Source organism: Branchiostoma floridae, chromosome 2 (genome assembly GCF_000003815.2).
Source record: "Branchiostoma floridae strain S238N-H82 chromosome 2, Bfl_VNyyK, whole genome shotgun sequence".
Lineage (NCBI taxonomy): Eukaryota > Metazoa > Chordata > Leptocardii > Amphioxiformes > Branchiostomatidae > Branchiostoma > Branchiostoma floridae.
In genome coordinates this window covers 3,379,933-3,400,300 of record NC_049980.1, presented here as the reverse complement: position 1 = coordinate 3,400,300, position 20,368 = coordinate 3,379,933, and the positions used below count along the sequence as shown (strand labels likewise).

At 41.3% G+C, this 20,368-nt stretch overlaps 2 protein-coding genes across 2 annotated transcripts; both read left to right on the top strand.

The window, feature by feature from the left end:
- Positions 1-34: 34 nt before the first annotated feature.
- LOC118410183 (NADH-quinone oxidoreductase subunit B-like) lies at positions 35-9,558 on the top strand. The gene is made up of 7 exons (XM_035811723.1): positions 35-103; positions 3,550-3,592; positions 4,820-4,888; positions 5,500-5,611; positions 6,618-6,797; positions 7,777-7,912; positions 9,437-9,558. The coding sequence occupies exons 1-7, from the start codon at positions 88-90 to the stop codon at positions 9,532-9,534; spliced, it is 654 nt and encodes a 217-aa protein (XP_035667616.1). The 5' UTR covers positions 35-87; the 3' UTR covers positions 9,535-9,558.
- Positions 9,559-10,616: 1,058 nt separating this feature from the next.
- Positions 10,617-13,177, top strand: LOC118404125 (somatostatin receptor type 5-like). Its single transcript, XM_035803125.1, has one exon. It carries the CDS (start codon positions 11,090-11,092, stop codon positions 12,281-12,283), a length of 1,194 nt encoding a protein of 397 aa, XP_035659018.1. The 5' UTR covers positions 10,617-11,089; the 3' UTR covers positions 12,284-13,177.
- The last annotated feature ends 7,191 nt before the right edge of the window (positions 13,178-20,368 follow it).

Genomic DNA, 20,368 nt, shown 5'->3' with positions numbered 1-20,368 from the left:
TTCTTATTTTACAGAAAAACAAGATTTTGTAACGAAATTATATAAATTTTGGTCACATGACCTCAATAGAGGTCACAGAGATCCAACATGGCGGCGTTGGGATGTAAGTACTACGCATCTTCGCAAACTTTCTTACTTTTCGCCTCCGTTTTTGAGCTTAACGTCTATATTTTCAACCCTGAATGCTCTTTGTGGTTTTAGGTAGCCAATGATGGCAGAGTTTTTAGTGTAAACCGCGTATTTTCCCCGCCACATCGTTGAATATGTCGGTTGATGTTTACACAACAAAATATGGACCGGTTAATTAGGGTCAAGAACTTTTACGTAACGTTAACACGTATTTTTGTAGAGCCTTGTTTATGTACAAATGCAGATCGATATTTTGTGACTTCCAGAGGTTATGAAATGATATATGCATCTGTGGGCCTGTCTGTCAGATACTCACTATAATATACAGGGTTCTCCCCAGAATTTTTTAGTATAGTGGAGGGGCTGGCAAAAAATTATAACCCGCACCAACGCGCTGCGCTTTCGTGAAAATGGGTTCATTTTGCAATGACAGAGGGTGTCAAATACTACAAGTATAATAAACTGTTGTGATTCCTTTGTTGTGAAGTGGCAAAACGACTATTGTTTTGATCATTGCTCATTCACAAGTTTTTGCAGACAATGCTGACTGGAAAAGTGATGCCACTTGGCACAAAAATCTGTGAATTGTCATTAATTGTAGCAAAACTAACAAAGAAAATAGGGGAGAAACACTAAATTTGAAAAATAGTATAGTGGAGCTGGCTGAGAGTATAGTGGAGGGCCTCCCTTATTCCACTCTCTTGGGAGAACCCTGATATAAATGGAACAATAGTAGATGAAGATTTTGTTACACATCAAACACAAAGCCGTGCAAATGCGCACCCTTCAAAGCAAAGTTATGTAGTGTACTAGTCGGGGCTGGAAATTCCTCCTAGTATATAAATGTCCTATTATGTAGGTGTTATCAGCTGCTTTGACTGTTACCACCTATAAAGTATAGAGCGAGGCTATTGACACACCCAGTGTGTCGATAGCCTAAACAGGCTATTGACACACTGAATGTGTCGATAGCCCGTTTAGGCTATTGGCACACTCAGTGTGGCGATAGACTGTTTAGGCTATTGACACACCCAGTGCTAGAAACCACTAAAATGAGGAAATCTTACGATTATATTTGACAATCAACACTCTGAAAAATACAAATGGCATCCTGTGTCCATTATCAACCCAAAATACGATCTTTTTCACGTGTTTACGGCACAATTTTAAACATCGGAATCTGCTATCATATAGGGTGCTAGTTTTACTGTCACCGCATGTGATGCTCCATGGCAGCCATGTTGGATCGGTTAGGAAAACGTTTTCAGCTGTGTTTACCGACGAATTCCTGCCGTATTGGAGAATTTGCGGCCTCAAAACTTATATCACGAAGGAAGCGAAGTTATAGTTGTTGTTTTACCTCCATTATTTTTAATGTGAAAGAAATATTCTTCCGAGTCGCTGCCGATAGCGCCGGAACCACACGGCCGAAAATTATGACATGTTTTGTGGTCAGTGTTATTTTTGGTTTATGATGTTAACAGAAACTTTAAAAGTTGTTTATATATAAAATATTCTTATATCAAATGGATGTTTAAAAAGGGACTAGAAAAATTTTTTTTTTTAAATTTAAAAAACTCCGGCGCGGACTCGAACCGGGTCGAAGCTGTAATCATGAATTTCCGGGTCAACGTTCTATCCACTAAGCCACACCAAATTTGCACGATGAAGGTTGTATTAACAGGTATCCAAATGTAGGGCATAATTTGAATACGTCCGTTCATTCCAAGTCGAAAGATTCCAATGTCTAATCTTCCGAACAATGTCTAATCAACTATTGCTTGTGTAAAATATTGCCGGAAAGGCATGTTACAAGCTCTGATTGGCTGACTGGCATCTCGGTGTGTCAATAGCCTGTTTGGCTATTGGCACACTGAGCAGTGTTTCCGCCAGACCTCAGCTGGGAGGCCGTCCACCTTGGGGCGCGAAAACCGCGAAAATTAAATTTAATTGCAAAACCGCGAACATTAAATTTAATTGTAAAACCGCGAAAATTAAATTTAATTGTAAAATCGCGAAAATTAAAGTTAATGGTTAACTGTCGCAAGAAAAAACAAAACAACTAACGTCCGATTAAGTTCAGTGCCGAAGTGTTATGATCTGTGCCGCGTACCGGTATGCCGCACCGAACGGGTACTACGGCTTTTAAAAAGTTCTAGAAACGGTTCTTGGACTTTCAAAAAAGAAATAGCATTTGTATATATTCTCTTTTATGTTGTAGTATACTTATAAATCATCTAAAACCTTCCATAGATCGAGAAATTTGCGTTCAGAAATGACGAATAACATCGTCTATCGGCGACAGTGAGCGTAATGGTAATGGCGGCCGAAATCCCGCAATCTCACGTGGTGACTTCTCGCGAGATCTGGGAAAGCTAGCGACGTCACAGGAAACTAGCGCTGTGATTGGCTAGGATACACAACAGCTACTGACCGCCATTTTTGATGCGTATTTATCCCGAAAATTTCTGCCGTTTTCGGAGATTTTGCGGGCTCAAAACTCATATAAAAAGGAACCAAAGTTATACTTGATGTTTTTTACGTCCATCACCTCTTTTGTGAACACTTTATTTTTCCGCTGTGTTGCCGATAACGAACTTGAAAGAGGTTGGGGATTTCCCGTGCCAAGCACCCGGTGGGCACATGTTTCTGATCATCGTGTTTTGTTTTGTTTACGATGATTGATGATGAAAACAGAGACTAAAGTTGTTAATATCTAGACAAAGTTAGTGTGTTTTCTCATTAAGTTATTTCTCCCAATAACAACTATTAGTTTGTATTGTAATAGCGAGATCGACCTACCGCCAAGTTTTCGAAATGTGGCAGGGAAAATTCGCATAACTGAGACCTTGAAAAACGGGTTTTAATGAGATTATCGTATGTGAAAGGCCGCCGACACACATTGTCAACAATCATAACAATAGCAAAACAAACAGTGAGCGGCTTTTTGGCTGTGGACGGCGTCCCCAAGCGTCTAGCTTCAATACAAAACACAAAACAGCGGTTTACATTTATCGACTTTCGTACAGATTTCTCGGCAAAATGTGGGTCGCATTTTTTTTATGAGGACGGCCTCTGCTTGCGTTCCAGCCGTCCAAAACGAAATGAGACCGTCAATGGACGGGTGGACGCCCCTCTGGCGGAAACACTGACACTGAGTGTGTCAATAGCCACAGCGTAAAGTATAAAGAGAAAATAGCAATGGTTCCTCAACAATTTTAGTATGATCCATACTTCCCAAGTTCATAGTGGTGCAGGTAATTTTCAATGTTACCTGCACTAGTGCAAGTATGCAGAAAAAAGTATTTAGAGCCCTGAGACTACCGTAGTACGTATTATGTCAGTACTTACTTACTAGTATGTACTATGTCAGTGTTAAATAAACTGTTTTTTTTTCTTTTCTTTTTTTTTTTCTCACAGTCCTGCGTCCTGGTGTCTTTGGAAACCTAGCAGTTCTTCAAAGGTAAGGATGCTTTCTTGGCAACTGTCTTCAACTTGGCCTTTTTTCTTTTTCTAAAATGATCGTTCTACAAGCTTTGCTGAACACTATGCTGTTAGTGGAGACATAATAAAAGGCTGGATACCTGAGCTGTACTTTTGTCAACTTTCAAGAGGGAATGCTGTCAAAAGATAAATACATGTACAACATAGAAGTAAAATGATTACTGTCAAACTTATACAGTACTACTAAGGCCACGTTGATTTGATTATATGGATGACATCTGCGCTCGCACCAATTTTCGGCCGTTTCCCCCCCAAAAAAAGTTTTCGACCACACAATAAATTGTGCAAAGCAGCTGTAAAATGAGCACAAATATTCCGTAGATTGAAAAAAAGTATCAGAAAACAGATAACTAATGCCATAGAATGCCAAAACGAATCTTAAGTCAAAGAATAAGATGTGAAAGGACAGAAAGAAAAAAAATCTATTGTTGGTTGGAGGAGGTACCAGTACAGAAAATTCAGGTCCAGAGGATCATTTCCAGGTCCGGACATGAACCTGGACCTGATTGTCTGTGGAAACTTGAGAACTGGCAATACTCAAAACAATGGTAATTGGTCAATTTTGCTACAAAGGAATCTGTTTGGTCGATTATTGGACTCCCACTGCATTTTAAAATCCCATCTCCATGTAATAAAGGCTAACTGTCTCTGTACCTCTGACTGTAGAAACTTGGTGCAATTGACTATAAACTCTACTTGACTTCGCTCTTGTTGTCTTCTTGGCCCCCCCTGTTAGACCCCAAATGGCTGCCGACATAGTGTGTCCATTTTGTAATTGCCGAAACCTGTTCCTCTGTTGTTTTTTTCAGGTCTGTTTTTTTCGGATTGGTCCAAGAAGAAAAAATGTTTTGCACCCGTATGATGTACTGGTCCCTACACCTAACTGTTGGTATACCATACTATGTGTGTTTAGTCCTATGTTCAACCTTCCTGGCCACTTTGATTTCATACTGAAGGCAACTTTTTTTTTTTTGGCCAAACTTTTTTTTTATTCGCTCGCTCGCATCAGTTTTGGAGTTCCCGGAGGATGTCATCCATATGATCAAATCAACATGGCCTAATGCAAATGACCACCTTAGAGCCCCCATTCTGCATTTTCTGATACATGTATGATGTATGTTTTGGGAACTCTATTTTGTCACACACAGATTGTTTACATGCATGCCATTTTTTTTTTTTTTCCCAGACACGTGCCCACAGGGTGCCAGGCCATCAGGACTGTACACGACAGCAAGTCTGATCAGGCTCAAAGCAGGTATGCGGAGCTACACTGTCTCTTTCTACTTTCAGTAGTTGTCATGGAGTCTTGGTGAAAAAGAAGCTTAGACGTCCAGGTAAAAAGATGTGTCAAATACTTGAAATAGCAGTAACTCATTGACAAGACAATGGATATAATTTTGGAAACAGTCATTCACTACCTTTTGTCAGTGACACTGGACATTTATGTTGAACACTTTCAAGAGAACCAAGATCTTGTCAAAGAGAATAGTTGCTCTAAATGTACATTGTACCTTGAAGAACCTTGCAAGAAATTCCAAATTACCAGGGTTTCCCATCTATGGTTCTGTGTTGTTCCCCCTTCAGAGGCTAGACTCTGGCCCACAAACTTTTAAAGAAAAATTTTTCAGGAAATATTTTGTTTTCTAAGCAGCCAATGTGTCAATGAGTGCATGTATGTGCGTGTGTGAGTATGTGTGTTACTAAATGACTGCCAATATGATTGGAATATACACATCACACAATTCAACATTACCCCATACATAGTCAGTGCCGTTTTTTTGTTCGTTGGACTTGAAAGGTCACAAACAGTATTGTAATTTTTGAGTGCCGTCTTAACATCGTGATTTTGTTACGCCGTGTTGTCAGAATACGCCTGGTGCCGGCAGAGGACACCAACGCGGTCACCCCGGCTCCCAAACCCAGTGATGCGGAGTTCGTGGTGGCCAGGCTGGACGATCTGGTCAACTGGGCTCGCAGGGTCAGTCATCTTCTTTTGTTTCTGTTTCATAACCATGAGAACTGCCAGGTTTTCAAAATTTCTGGGTCATAGCGGCAGGGCAAATTTCCTGAATTGAGACCTTGAAAAACTTGTTTTAATGAGTTTATCGTTAACCTGAGTCAAAAGCCAGGTTGCACCATCAACATTTCAGGTTGTCCCACTTTCAAGTTGTTACTTTCTTCAAATCAGCTACTTATCCATTATCTTTTCTTCCAGTTATATGTAACTATATAAATGTTTTATGTTACCAAAAAATAAATACAAAAGCTTATGCATGTTGGTGGGCAAAAAGCAGTGTTCCAACTGCAAAATTTCAGGTTGCACAGTGTGCTGTATTATAAAGTTAACAAAAATATCGGAAAACAGATGCAAATGTCACAGAATGCCTTCCACCTTTATATCATCCTTGTTCATTTTTATGGTATTACAGCTTTGATTCAAACTCCACCCAGAGTTATATAACAAAATTTCCAGGCACTGTGTGTGTGTGTGTGTGTGTGTGTGTGTGTGTGTGTGTGTAAATAGCTAGTGCAGTTCCTTCTCCATTCACTAGGTGGCATTCTGTCACACAATACAATGTACAGTATATGTAGTACCTACTTTGGAATGGATTATTCAGTTGCAAAATCAGTGATAATATTGCACAACTACAAATTTCAAGTGTTTTCCTGTTGGCATCATATTGGCCTAATGGTTGGTGATAAAGGTTAGGGTAAACCTCCTTGCCCTGACATGCCACCAATGTTGTTCCCTGGGGAAAGGCACTTTTCACTGCCTTCCTCACTCCGCTCAGCTGTAAAAATGGGTACCTAACTTTGAGTGGGGAGTTTAAAGGCAGTAGAAGAAGAGGGTTGGGCTTCCAATACTGTGTCCTAAGCCTAGACACAGTGGAAAAGAACCCACTGTCCCTACTGCCTAAAAAGGATTTGGGACTACCTTAACCTTATTATACGTCATTGTAATAACCTTTTGTATTTTTCTGCAGAGCTCCCTGTGGCCTATGACCTTTGGGCTGGCGTGCTGCGCTGTTGAGATGATGCACATGGCGGCTCCGCGGTACGACATGGACAGATTCGGCGTGGTGTTCCGCGCCAGTCCCCGCCAGGCAGACGTCATGATCGTGGCAGGCACACTCACAAACAAGATGGCGCCTGCTCTACGCAAGGTGAGGTTTGATGAGCTACATGTACATTACTAGTCTTGAAATGTTCAGGTTTAATTTTATTTTCCTAGTGTTCACAGCACCTTTCCACAATAAAGCCACAATACCATCAATGTGTTTAAGTGCAACAGGGAAGGTTGGACAAGTTTTCTAAAATTCACTTGTCCTAGCGGGTAAGTACATTTACTTGCCCGAACTAACAAAATTTACTTGCCTGAACCAACTTTTCACTTTCCCAGAATTCAATTGTCACTTCCAGCAATGGAATTTTAATTATTGCCTCAGAGGCAATGCCTATCCTTTTTTTATATTGACCATTGTTTGTTGTCATGACTGTAAAAAGTATTTCAAAATCTCACTCAATGGAAAAATCTTGCCCGACATGGTCCCAAAAACACCTACGGATTTGGTGCTGCCAGTGTGTCAACATCTACACACTTGCCACTAAGAACCGTGAATTTTTTTTTTTTTTACCTCATCAAGCTTATTGTCCTATGCATGTGCCCCTTTTAAAATGAGTTATCAACTTGAGCAAATACATTGTAAAAAAAATTCAGTATGAACAAGGCCTGCTTTTAGTAATGCATGCATTATGGCGTCATCTCGACGCACTTTTCTTAAAATAACAAGAAATAGGACGCACTGGACGCCCTTACACTGGGGAGTAGTTCCTCTGCCAAGCATGAAATTCTGATTGACCAGCGATGCCACTAGGGCATTTGTGGTCACAGTCTTCTACTGTGACTCTCTTACAGTAATTTTGCCCCTAAGGATACCCTAAAATGCACCATTTTAACTTGCAATTCTGTCTGCACCTTGATTGGAAGGTGGATGCCCCTGGATCCCCCTACAATAGTTACTCCTATATCGCTTATTACGACTCACCAAAAAATTTGGACCCCCTATGATAAAATCCAAGCTAAAAGCCTGTAAGGGGGTGAAGTCTGCCATCCCTGATCGTCTTGCTTTGCCATTGTTCCAGGTGTATGACCAGATGCCTGAGCCCCGCTATGTTGTGTCTATGGGGAGCTGTGCTAACGGAGGCGGCTACTACCACTACTCCTACTCTGTGGTGCGGGGATGTGACAGGATCGTGCCTGTGGACATCTATGTACCTGGTAAGTACTGATATCCCTGATCTATCTCATATGTGGTAAGCTTTGATGAATTGTTGGTACAGTCAAACCATTTGTACAGTCAAACTGTTTGTACATGTACAGTCAAACTGGCAGTTCAGTCAAACCTTTGGTACAGTCAAACCGTTGGTGTATGTACGCTGACATCAGTTTTGCAGTGCTTGGAAAATGTCATCCTTATGTTCAAATCAGTGTGGCCTAAGTGTTGTTACTGTGGCCCAAATGTCATAACTGTGACCTTAATGTTGTAACTGTGGTCTAAATGTTGATACTGAGGCCTAAGTGTCGATACTGAGGCTTAAATATTGAAACTGAAGCCTAAATATTGATACTGAGGCCTAAATGTTGTAACCAAGGCCTACATATTGTAGATATGCAGTGTACAAAATACTTTTCTGAGCCAGGTTGCACACTGTGCAACCTGGGGCAAAAACTAGGTTGCACAACTGATTTTCAAGTTGCACCACCTACAATTCACTAATCTCTGAAAAAAATACATAACCTTTTACTATCATTTACTTATAAGCTTGTTTGTTTCAAACTAAAAATCAAGTAAATTGACAACAAAATAGAGTTCTGAGGCCCAAAATCTAAGTTGCACCCTGTGCAACCTGAGCTTAGAAGTAAGTTGCACCAAGCAAAAAGTGGTTGCAATGTGCAAGTGTGCAAGTGGGTATTTTGCACGCTGATATGGCCTAAATATTGATACTGACTCCCTTATGTTGTAGCTGAGACCTAAATGTTGTAACAGTGGCCTAAATGTTGATACTGAGGCCTAAATGCTGTTACTGTGGCCCAAATGCCATAACTGTGGCCTAAATGTTGTAACTGAGGCCTAAATGTTATACCGTAGTCTTAATGTTGTAACTGAGGTCTAAATGCTGTAACTGAGGCCTACATGTTGTAACTGTAGTCTAAATGTTGTAACTATGGCCTACATGCTGTAACTGTGATCTAAATGTTGTTACTGTGGCCTACATGTTTTGTGTAAATGTCACCGGTACAGAAAATTTAGGTCCAGGTCCGGTTCAGGTCCAAAGGATCAGGTCCAGGTCCGGACCTGAACCTGGACCTGATTCAGTATGACTCATCCATTTCACAACAAAGAAATCTGTTTGGTGGAGTATTAGACTTACACTGGCGTTTTAAATCCTACAACGCTAACTGCACCTGTATGATTGGCTGTAAAACTTGGTAGAAATTACTATAAACTCTACTCTACTTCACTCTTGTTATTTTCTTCCACCTGCAAGCGCCAAAAGATGTGAATGTCTGATAAAATAATATGTTAATTTTCTAATCGGTCCAACATCCGGTCCACCGAATTTTTTCAGGTCCGGTTTTTCTGGACCGGTCCAATAAGAAAAACCGGTTTTGTACCGGTACGCTGTACCGATACCCAGCCCTAGTTGTGACTGAGCCCTAAATGTTGTAACTAGGGCCTAAATGCTGTTACTGTGGGCTAAATGCGGTTACTGACCAATCTCCTGCACTGTCTCACTCCAGGTTGCCCCCCTACAGCTGAGGCATTACTGTACGGCATCCTGCAACTCCAGAAGAAAATCAAGAGAACGAAGACCCTCACAAAGTGGTTCCGCAAATAGAGTAAAAAACAACAAGGAACATCACTACTCCTACAGTGTGTGCTCTGTGCTTCAACTGTGAAATTTTGCCACGTCATATAGTTTATCTTGGCTGAAGTCTAATCTACCTTGTAATATTTTACAATGGATACAATAGTATTGATCTTTTTTGTGCATTTGAAACCTAAAGAAGCAAAAGGCTGTACAGTAAACTACATTATGTCATGTATTTGACTGTAGTGGATTTATTTTATAGGAACAGAAACTTCAACCTAATACAAGATTAATCAAAGCACAAACAGATATCTTCTGTTATGGAGTCTTAAGGATATGAATACATCAGACGTACGTACTGCCTTAAGCCGTTTAGTGTTGCTGGAAGAAATAAAAGTTATGGGTGTGTTGAATTAGTGTTGTAATCTCTTAATTGCCTTTAAGCAATGAAGGGCATGGTTCATGTGTATTTGTGTGCATGCATGCATGTGTGTGTGTGTGTGTCTGTCCTGTGCTTGTGTGCGCGTGTGTGTGTGTGTGTGTGTGTGTGTGTGTCTGAACACAATAAATGCAGAAGGCCTAGGTGGATTGTCTTGATATTTGAACTGTGTGGCTTCAAAGGAAATGGATGCTACCTTAAAAGTCTGACCATTTCCAAAATGCGCCCAGTTGGTTGAGTAACTTTTATCCTCCACATGCATATCTTATTACCTGGATGGCGAACCTCATTGCCATACGTGGTGGTATTAATTTTCATGTCATTTTGTTGAGTCTCGTTTATTCATTTTCATACGAGATCGTTTTTCATCCAAAGGCTTCCGACTTGGGAGGGTTTGCGCCAATTTGGACTTGGAACTAGGGAGGGTTTGGGCAATTTTGGGTTGGAACTAGAGAGGGTTTGGGCAATTTTGGATTGGAACTAGGGAGGGTTTGGGGCATTATGGACTGGGAACCAGGGAGGGTTTGAGAAATTTCTGGACTGGAACTAGGGTAGGGACAAAAGTTGATTTTTGACCTCTTCCACTCCCCCTCTACAGTTATTTTTTGTAGCGTTAGATACGATTTGTGAAGGGACAGTCCTCAGAACAGGTCAATACCTTCCCTACTAGTATCTCCTTGGAGGCAAGGAGAGAATTACTATTTCCGATGTATAGGAGGACATTGTATGGTTGTACGTATTTATGACGTCGATCATTAGTCCATATGGCTTAACAGGCGATGTGAAGTCCCATTGATTGGTTCTATAAAAGACCCAATTAAAGCCTCCATCCAATCAGAACCTGTAACGGCCTATCTGTGGTGCATATGAGGCCTCATTAGCGGATCAAGATTGACAGGTCCGTCCTGTAGCTTGTACTAGTATACCGGAAAGTGGGCGAAAGAAAGAAACGCTCACAGAAATCTTGGCTCTTTTATTGAGTGTCTCCTGCGACAGCGACAGGTAGCAACGAAACTCCTGTGATCACAGTTTGATCAAGCAGGCCTGTACATACCTTAGACTTTAGGTCCTCCTGTACCTACATTGGGCAGCAAGATTCCATCTAGGCCTGTTTGCCACACTTCATTCTATAGAATTTTTGCTATGGAAATGTTCAATTTTCTTACCGGACACTCCGCCACCATGAATGCCTCCTCAGCGGCGAATTGGAGCTTCCCTAACGGCACGTATGGCCTCCTGACACCGCAGCCGGTCCCGAACGCCATCACAGCAATCGTTGCCCCCACCGTGTACGGCCTCGTCACGGCGTTAGGCCTGGTGGGGAACCTGTTGGTGATCTACACGCTGTTGGTACACACGAAGACAAAGGACGCTACGAGTTACTACATTCTGAACTTGTCACTAGCCGACACCCTTTTCATGCTCGGTGTCCCCTTCATCTCCGCATCCTCAGCCATGGAGAGATGGGTGTTCGGGAGAGCCATGTGTAAGATTGTCTTATCTATGGACGCTATGAACCTGTTCAACAGCGTCTTCAACGTGGCCGTGTTGAGCGTGGACCGCTACCTGGCCATCGTCCGTGCCACCAGCCACCCCGATCTCCGCCGGCCGAAAGTGGCGATCGCCGTCAGCCTTTCAGTGTGGGCGGCGGCCTTCCTGCTGTCCATCCCCGTCATGGTGGTGAGCGACGCCATGGAGATGTGGAACGCGGACTACATGTGCATGCTGGACTGGCCCGCCGAAAACTCCCTGATCTGGTACAAAGCTTTCATTTCTTACATGTTCATCGTGGGCTTCGTCATTCCACTGGTAGTGATCAGCGTGTCCTACCTACGAGTCGTGCGCCATCTCAAACAAAACGAGTCCACGCACACTGAAGTGGCCAGGGTCGCCTCCAGGACGCGGACAAAAGTGACGCACACAGTCCTCGCTATGATCGTGACCTTCGTGATCTGCTGGCTGCCGTTCCACCTGTGTCAGCTCGTGAACTTGATCGCAGACCTGCAGCCGACGTCGGGCGTTGCGTTCGCTTTTCACGTCGCCATGGTCATGTCATACGCCAACAGTTGCGCCAACCCCATCCTCTACGTCTTCACGAGTCAGAAGTTTCGGGAGAGCCTGCGGTCCGCGCTGGGGATGAAGCGGAACAAGTCCTGGACCACCACCGATCATCCCAGTTACTACCTCCACGAGATTAAGAGAGATGCGGCTGTCGCTCGTAGGCGGCGGCGGGAAGAGAACGAATTCTTCGAGGAAGAAAACAATGAGGTAAACGTGAGAACACTTCCACATTCGGCTTCTCCTCAAGATATTGTCATGTATGAAACATCAGTTTAGAGCACTGATAAAGAAATGGGATGATTAGGATGAATGAAGAATTAACTTCTGGTAAAAGAAATGGGTTAAAATGTGTAACCATCATCTTTGAAGTTAGCGTATATTTCCAAAATAATTATTTTCATGATTAAAAAATAAGATACCAATCCTCCAAATTCGGCTCCCAAAGAAGTTTTCATGTATGAAACATCAGTTTAGAGCACTGATAAAGAAATGAGATAATTAAGACGGTTAGACCTAAGATGATCCAACTGTCTATTGATCTTCTGCATGAAACCTCAGTCTTCTAAACAGTCCCTTAATTAAGTTAGAGAATTGGTTCATCATGTCGAGTGTTGTATTGAAAATCTATTTTGTCAGGGCCAGGTAAAGGATAGGTTCAGCCAGTTTCGATTTAATTAACGTGTAGGCGTAGCCTCCATAGCAGGCTATCTAGGGCCTTTTTTGACTGCCGGCAGTCAGAAAAGGCCAGCAATCAGCGACCCCGTACAAAAAGAAATGGCCAGCAAAAGTGTATTATGAGCCAAAAACGGCCCTAGAGAGCCTGCTATAGAGGCTACGCCTACACGTTAATTAAAGTAGTTAGGCGTTTGTTTTTTTTTTGTAATTGAAGATCGATTTATATTGTATGGTCCTCTTCTGTACTATGTATCTGTATCTTTTTCTGTATAGCTGGTATAACCGCCCTTCGGTGTAACACACCAGCTTCTGTATCTGTATTTGTACAGCCGGTATGCCCGTCCTTCGGAGTAACAAAAAGCTTCTGTTCTATAAAGTCGGTTGTTTAAAGCTATCGAAAACTTCTGTTAGATCATTAAATGAAATTTGTGAGTAATAATTCCATTGAGTGATGATTTTGTGCCAAAGTGTGACATGGATGATGTAACATTGGTAAATGTATTATTGGTATGTTATTTGATGAAATATATTTATATCATATGAAGACATGCGTTTTTGCTTCATTGATTTGTATTTCTTACGGTAGAAATGTTCTTGCTGTTTTTGATTGATTGAGTTATCTGGGGTTTTTTTATTCAACAAAACAAGAAGATACAAGACAAAGTGGATGAACTCTAGCTATTAGCTAATGTTAATATAAGCGACACCTCTGAAAATAAGAATTACAGAAATAATAACACTAAAATAACAACAATAACAAAAAAGACACTCAAAAACAAACAACAATGAGTGGCAAATCACAGCATATGAATTGTGAATTGAAGGTTAAGTAAAAAATTCATTCAGTCATAAAACGTCTGGTATCTATGATACATGCTTGGGTTAATTATAAGTTAAAATATTACTATTGGATTCATGAGACAAGAGGGACGCGCTCTTTAGTCACGCGGGTTGGTACGAGCTGATTAAGGTAGACTAGAAATTAAGGGTGGCGTAAGATCGCGTGGCGCAATCGGCAGCGCGTTGGGCTCAGTTGGACCAAGAGGTCCTGAGTTCGAATCCGGCTGCCGGGTCACCGATCTTTTACACGACTTTCTTCACTTAACTCAGTCCTTGGTCGGACGTCCTCCTAGGAGACGGAAACTCCAAACAACAAATTAAATCTGCATCTGCTGGGACCGTCCTACGCGCTGGACGCACTTGCCCCTGTTAGTGCGCTAGTAGACGAGAGGGAGGAGAAGGAAGTGCATACCCCTCCTTCACCTTAAAAAGTCACGTGCAGGCCGGGTAGACGGGTCGCCTAACCCACACTGCCTGCCTACCATTGTCTCTCGAGACAGATGGATGCCCCCCCCCCCCCCCCAAGGATGTAACTTACTATAGGTTCCGTATATCACCGTGAAGGTTATCTATTAGTGTGTCGGTTCTCGAACATGCTCAAGTCATTTTAGCCTCACTGAAGTTAAGAGCTACTCTTCCACTGATCCTAACAGAGAAGACAGACGCAATGTACAGTACTATTTACAATTCATTGTACCTAGGACTTGTGCAAGAGGTAACCACGGTCCCCGACCCTCCTGATGAGGATGGGACTAGGTGAGGTGAGGTGAGATACCGGGGAAATTCCCTTAGCTCTTTAGCAAACACAATGGACAGTGCACCATGGCCACGTACCGTCCCGTCCCAAGGACTGCGATAGTTTCCAATAGCTCGTGTATGGGCGACACAGCCAGGCTTCTAGGTCCAGATGCAGGGCCGCTAACCACTGGACTACATACACATAAAACTCTATGAACGTAAATCAGGCTTAAACAACTACTTTCCTTGCTATTAGCGTTACTGGGTGATCTGTTTTTTTCTACTAAGCGCTTGTTTCAAGCAGATAATAGATGTAATTGGTGATGTTTGTTATATGAATGAATAAATTAACTTTATTACGCAACAATCGTACGTGGTACGTCGTTTTGGTCATTGTTAAAGAACAATTTATTACAATGGTGGAAAAATGTCAGTGATGTCATTTTTATTAATTTACGACAACCCAGTCCCCGGTCTTTGTCTGACCTCACACGTGGTCAACGCGTGTCCGTCCTTGCCTATTCACACTTCCGCCCACCACACCGGGGCTCTCATTCTGTGTCTCGTCCGCGGGAAGCGAGGCGCACGGAGACTCGCTCCCCTGTTTTCGAATAATGTGTCCTACATTCATAGTACAAAATATCATCTACAACTGTCATAGTACATTTACATTCTACATGTACTATAGTCATGCATGGATGGGAACCGACCATATACACAAAGATGGCAATTTAACCCATCAACATGAGTAAATTGATAGCTTACGACTGTGGACGGCCGCAGCTCCGAACCACACTGGCAGATTCGAGATCAAAGAATGCCACAAGGTTCTTTCATGCGCACGAAATTAGCTGCATCAAGACAGATAAAAGCAGAAAAAAAAGACACAAACTTTAAGTACGGCTTATTTCCTTGCTATAATAAGTGATATTGGTCATTACTTGTATCAGACAGATGGAAATTTATCTCATTTTCAGAATGATGACACAGCGTTCAGCGAGCGTCGAACACTTACTGTGATCAAAGAAATCCAAAAGGTTAACTGTAACCAAGGACGTAATATAACGTCCTTGCTCTAACAAGCGAGACTAGTTTCAACAAGATAGATCAAGAGAGATCAAAGATGAAATAAAACTTCAATCAGGACTCATTTTCTTGCAATAATCGGTATGGCCCCTTCACACGAGAAGCGGAATCAACCGGAATGCCGTCAGAATGACTATTCTTTGTATATATTCCTGGGTATTCGTAGTGCATTTTAGAAATTCTCACTGCGTTCCAGATATATTTCTGCCTATTCTTGGGGCCGTCCTGTATGTTTTTGTCATGGTCATAACTTTAGAGGTGCATTTGAGGTGGAGAAATATCGAACGGCATTCAAAGTGTATTCTAACTTCTTTATCTGCAGAACGACCACATTCTAAGGCATTCCAACATTATGTGAAACATTCTGATCTCATTCGATAGAGAACCGGCCGGACACAAGATTGAACACATATATCTGGAATGCAGTGAGAATTTTCAGAATGTACTACGAATACCCAGGAATATACAAGAATTTTCATTCAGACGGCATTCCGGATCATTCTACCTCTCATGTGAAGAGGTATTGGGCCCATTTGGAATTCCCGTCCAACTGTGGCACGAAATTTTGCTAATTCTTTATTCCAGCTGGTTCTGCTTGATTCCAGCTGATTCGGTTTCAACATGAAGTCCCTAGTACCGCTTATTGTAAGGAAATAAGTCCGCCTTAAAGTTCAATTTATCTTTTATCTATCTTAATATGTCTTAATACAGCTAGTTTTGTCTGCAAGGTTTTCTTTGATCTCTGCCTGTATGTAACTTCGATAGCTGTGGGCGTCCGTCTCGTAAGCTTCTGTCACTTTCATCATGTTGATTGGTTAAATTTGCCGTCCGAAGTGTATATGGTCGGTTCCTGTAATCTCCAAGCAGATCCTACGGTGCCATAAGATAGTATCAAAGCTGGCCAAGGAATGTAGCCGGCTAAGGGAGTCAAACAGGCACCGGAAGTTTGATACTATACATTACGCACCGTGGATCTGGTTGGAGATTACGGTTCCTGTCCATAAATGACTTTGATGATACATGAATGATGGAATATTTCCATGTGCATTTGAAGTGAAGAAATATCGAACGACATTTAAAGTGTAAGTTCTAATTGCAGTATGACCGCATTCAACTGCATTATTAGAATCATCCTGGTCTCATTCGACGGATAACCAAAACGGCAAGCCACTTCAAATCCTGCCAGAATTTGACCCAAATAATATCTGGAATGCAGTGAGAATGTCTAGAATGCACTACAAATACCCAGGAATACACAAAGACTAGTTATTCCCATCCGAATGTGGCACGAATTTTGCAAATTGTTCATCCCGGCTTGTTCTGCTTCGGTTTCAATGTGTGAGTGGTCAGTTTTATTACTTAGGCCACAGCAAGTAAATTTTATGGATGACATCAGCGCGCGCATTAATTTTCGCCTGATTTCTGAACAAAAAAAAAGAATTTTTTTTTTATTCTGCAGGGATGGTCAACATGACGATAAAGTACCAAATTGAGCAAATATGTTGTGTTGTAGCCTAATAGTTGTACTTGTAGAAGTGGTACTTGCAAGGTACCCAAAACTGTAGTTGTATAAATGAAACTTATTGGATAGTTGTAAAAGTGACACCAATATGGAAGCTATGAATGTGGTTACCAACTGTGTTGGTGATGCCAGTCTAACACACTAGTGTCACTTTTACCACACCAGTACATGTCTTAAATACAGGAACGAATGCATTGTTGGCTCTGATGCCATGTTTTGTCCCTTTATTTCTTTTTACAACAGTCATCACAACTTTATGGTGCCAATTTTTGAAAATGTAGCCATCTTGTTTTTTTCACCCATCTTGTTTTTTTTCGCCCTATCGCACTATTTTTGCAATGTGCAGAGGATGTCATCCATAAAATTTACTTGCTGTGGCCTTAGCGCTTGTATCAAACAGGTAATAGATGTAAATTCATCTAATTTCCACACAGAGAGCACCAAATCACATATCCTAGGATGAAAGAAAACCACAGGATTAACTCTCAAAAAAGATAAACGATAAATAAAAGTAGGACTCATTTCCTTGCAGTAAGCGTTACCAAGGCGATTTTTCTTATTACTCGGTGTTTGTAACAAACAGGTAACAAACAGAAATAGCACTACCACATGTACATAGCAAGCATAGAACTACACTCATCAAAAAACCCACAAGGTTTAGCTTTGACAAGCAAGGCTTGTTTCAACATGAATGGTAAAGACTTATGTCCTTCATGTCCTTGCCATATGCATTACCAAGTCACAAATTATCTTCTTATTTCTTAGTGCGTGTATCAAACACGACAGTTCCTTAAGTCTTCCTCATTTTAAGAAAAAAATTGTGAAATCCGTGCGCCCTGTCTCTGTTCCATACTTCAACATAGGTCCTCGTTTCACTTGCGCTATTCTCACTCGTTTCCGTCTAGGTACTTATAGTTTAAACTCCAACTTGTACTCTCGCAATCTTGTTACTAGTAGTGCTTGCGCCTGTGGCCATCATTGTGAAAGTATTCATCATTATTTTTTGTACTGCCCTAACTACACCCAATACCGTATTTCCCTCCTCAGCAACTTGCATAAGCTGGTAGGATTTGCCATAAACATGGACGATATCTCGGATAATGATTTAGTCCATTTAATGACTCGAGGGTCTGCATTTCTATCCAACTCAATTAACAAAAAACTTCTACAGCATGGACAATCATTCATAAAAGAAACAAAAAGATTTGAATAAGTGAATCTCTATCCTACCAGCTTGGCCCAGAGTACCTGTCCGAATATCCTATGATTTTGTTATTTTGTGTTACTTGACATTATTTTTGTTAAATGCTTTGCTTGTCTGTATTTGTTTCAATGTTCTTTTGTACTCTCAGTTTGTTTCTGATGACGGCACGAAAATAAACATGTTGAGCTTGAGTCAGTGTCGCCATCATGTTATGTATTTATCTGTTGCAATAAAAAAAATTAAAAAAAAACACGTAATAGGTGTTCCATATTATTTTGCAGTGTCTTATTTTATTGTCTATCTTATTCTGTTTTGTTTTAGTCGTTCTAATTCATCATTTTATTCACACAGCATTTATGCATGTGTAGCGTGCATAGTCCAATGGTTAGCGGTCCTGCCTCTGGAACTACATGTAGAAGCCGGGAGTTCAATTTCGACTTTGTTGCTCCAAGAAGGTTGTATACTCGACATGTACGCTACCGGAGAAAGTTGCAGACAGTAACCCCCCTTACAAAGAACTTAACTCGGCCGACATACTGGCGAGCTCAAAATGGGCATTTTCGGCCGAAGAACGATCGACGTCCAGGCGATTACGCGGGCTTCCGACGATTTTTAGCCGACGTTTGCTGGAAGCTGCGCGTAAATTCAGCGTGGCCTTGAGACGACTTTTAAACTTTTTATGAGATTTTGGATTGGTCTGTCGCAAAATTCCTCTTAATATTATTGTTTTTAGGGTGCCCGTCCACCCCACTCATGCCCTATATATTTTCTCAAAACCCATAAGTAAAGTTGATCATTATACTAGTCGATTCCCACTTCATTGTACTTCATCCATGTCCAAGAGATGCTACCATCTTATGGGGGATGGTAGTCATTAGTGTTGGATAGACGTCGCCGTGTGACCCGTCCAATCTGTGAATGGGCAGATTTTCAGCGAAAAATACAGTCGATGCTGAAATTCAGCGAGCTCTGACCGATCTATAAATCCGGCCGGTGTTCGCATGAATTGTAAAGCCGGGTTAACCAAATCACTTTACCGTTAGATTAATTAACACCGTCTTCCAGTAGAATACTGTCTAGTATATGAAATGTGAATTTTGGCTGACTTTTTTCATAAGCTTTCCCAGGACGACTATTAAATATTTGAATGGACTTAACTAGAAAGGCCGACATTTGCTTGAGAGCAAATACAGCATATTTCAGCCATCTTCCTCCCCATGCAACAATAGACTATTTCAAAATCACCCATTTGAAAAATCACTTTTACTAATGACGGTTTAACCCAAAAAGGAATCTTACAAAATTACCCCGTTCAAGAATGGACTCCAGTGCACCCTATGTGAATTTGCACAATAGACCAGTCCAGAAATACTCCCACTGAAACCTTGGCCTTTTGAATAAGAAACCAAATCCAAAATTGAATTTAGCAAAAAAGGTCCCAGTGCATGAAAAGGTATAATAGACCAGTCTAAAAACACTTCCACTAAAAATTGAATTTTGAATCATCACCCGTCCAAACTGAATTTGAAAAATTTTTCCTTCCGTGTGCAAAAAATGGACTCTTCCATGTAAAGTAGAGCAGTCCAAAAATACATCCGCTAAAATAGGACTTTGACATAATCACTGAAGTCCCAAAAATGGATTTTAAAAAAAGCCAATGGCTTTTTAAAAAATCCCCCCTCCATGCAAGAATGGAATCTTCCAGCACACCCATTTAAAATTGCAAATTAGACCAGTCCAAAAATAACACTGCTGAAAGACTTTGACAAACTAGAAGTCACCAAAGTCCAAAATATGAATTTAAAAAAATCCCCCCTCCGTGCGAGAATAGACTCTTCCAGCACACCTTCTGTAAAACTGCAAAATAGATCTGTCCAAAAATACACCCACTGAAAGACTTTACCAGTCCGAGGATGAATTTTAAAAAAAAAATGAACCCCTCCGTGTAAGAATGGACTCTTCCAGATAACACCGGACTCGCTGATTGGCTGTCCCCCCCCCCTCTTTAGGATATAGATTCAGGCTAAGTGATTGGTTACCTATCTAATTAGATTAAATAGACATATATGCCAGAAGGTGCAATCTGCAGCTGGGGTCAACGACCTTAAGGTCATTGACCCCTCTGGCTATTGGAAAATGACAAAAAATCCCCAAATCTATCATTTTGACGTAGTCTATGACAAAAATTATACATGTGTCATTTGAATAAATATCTAGTGCACCATTTTACCAAAATTTAGGTCATTTGGTTTTAAAACCAGAGCACAAGAGCCAAAAGTGTACTTTTTGGTCATAA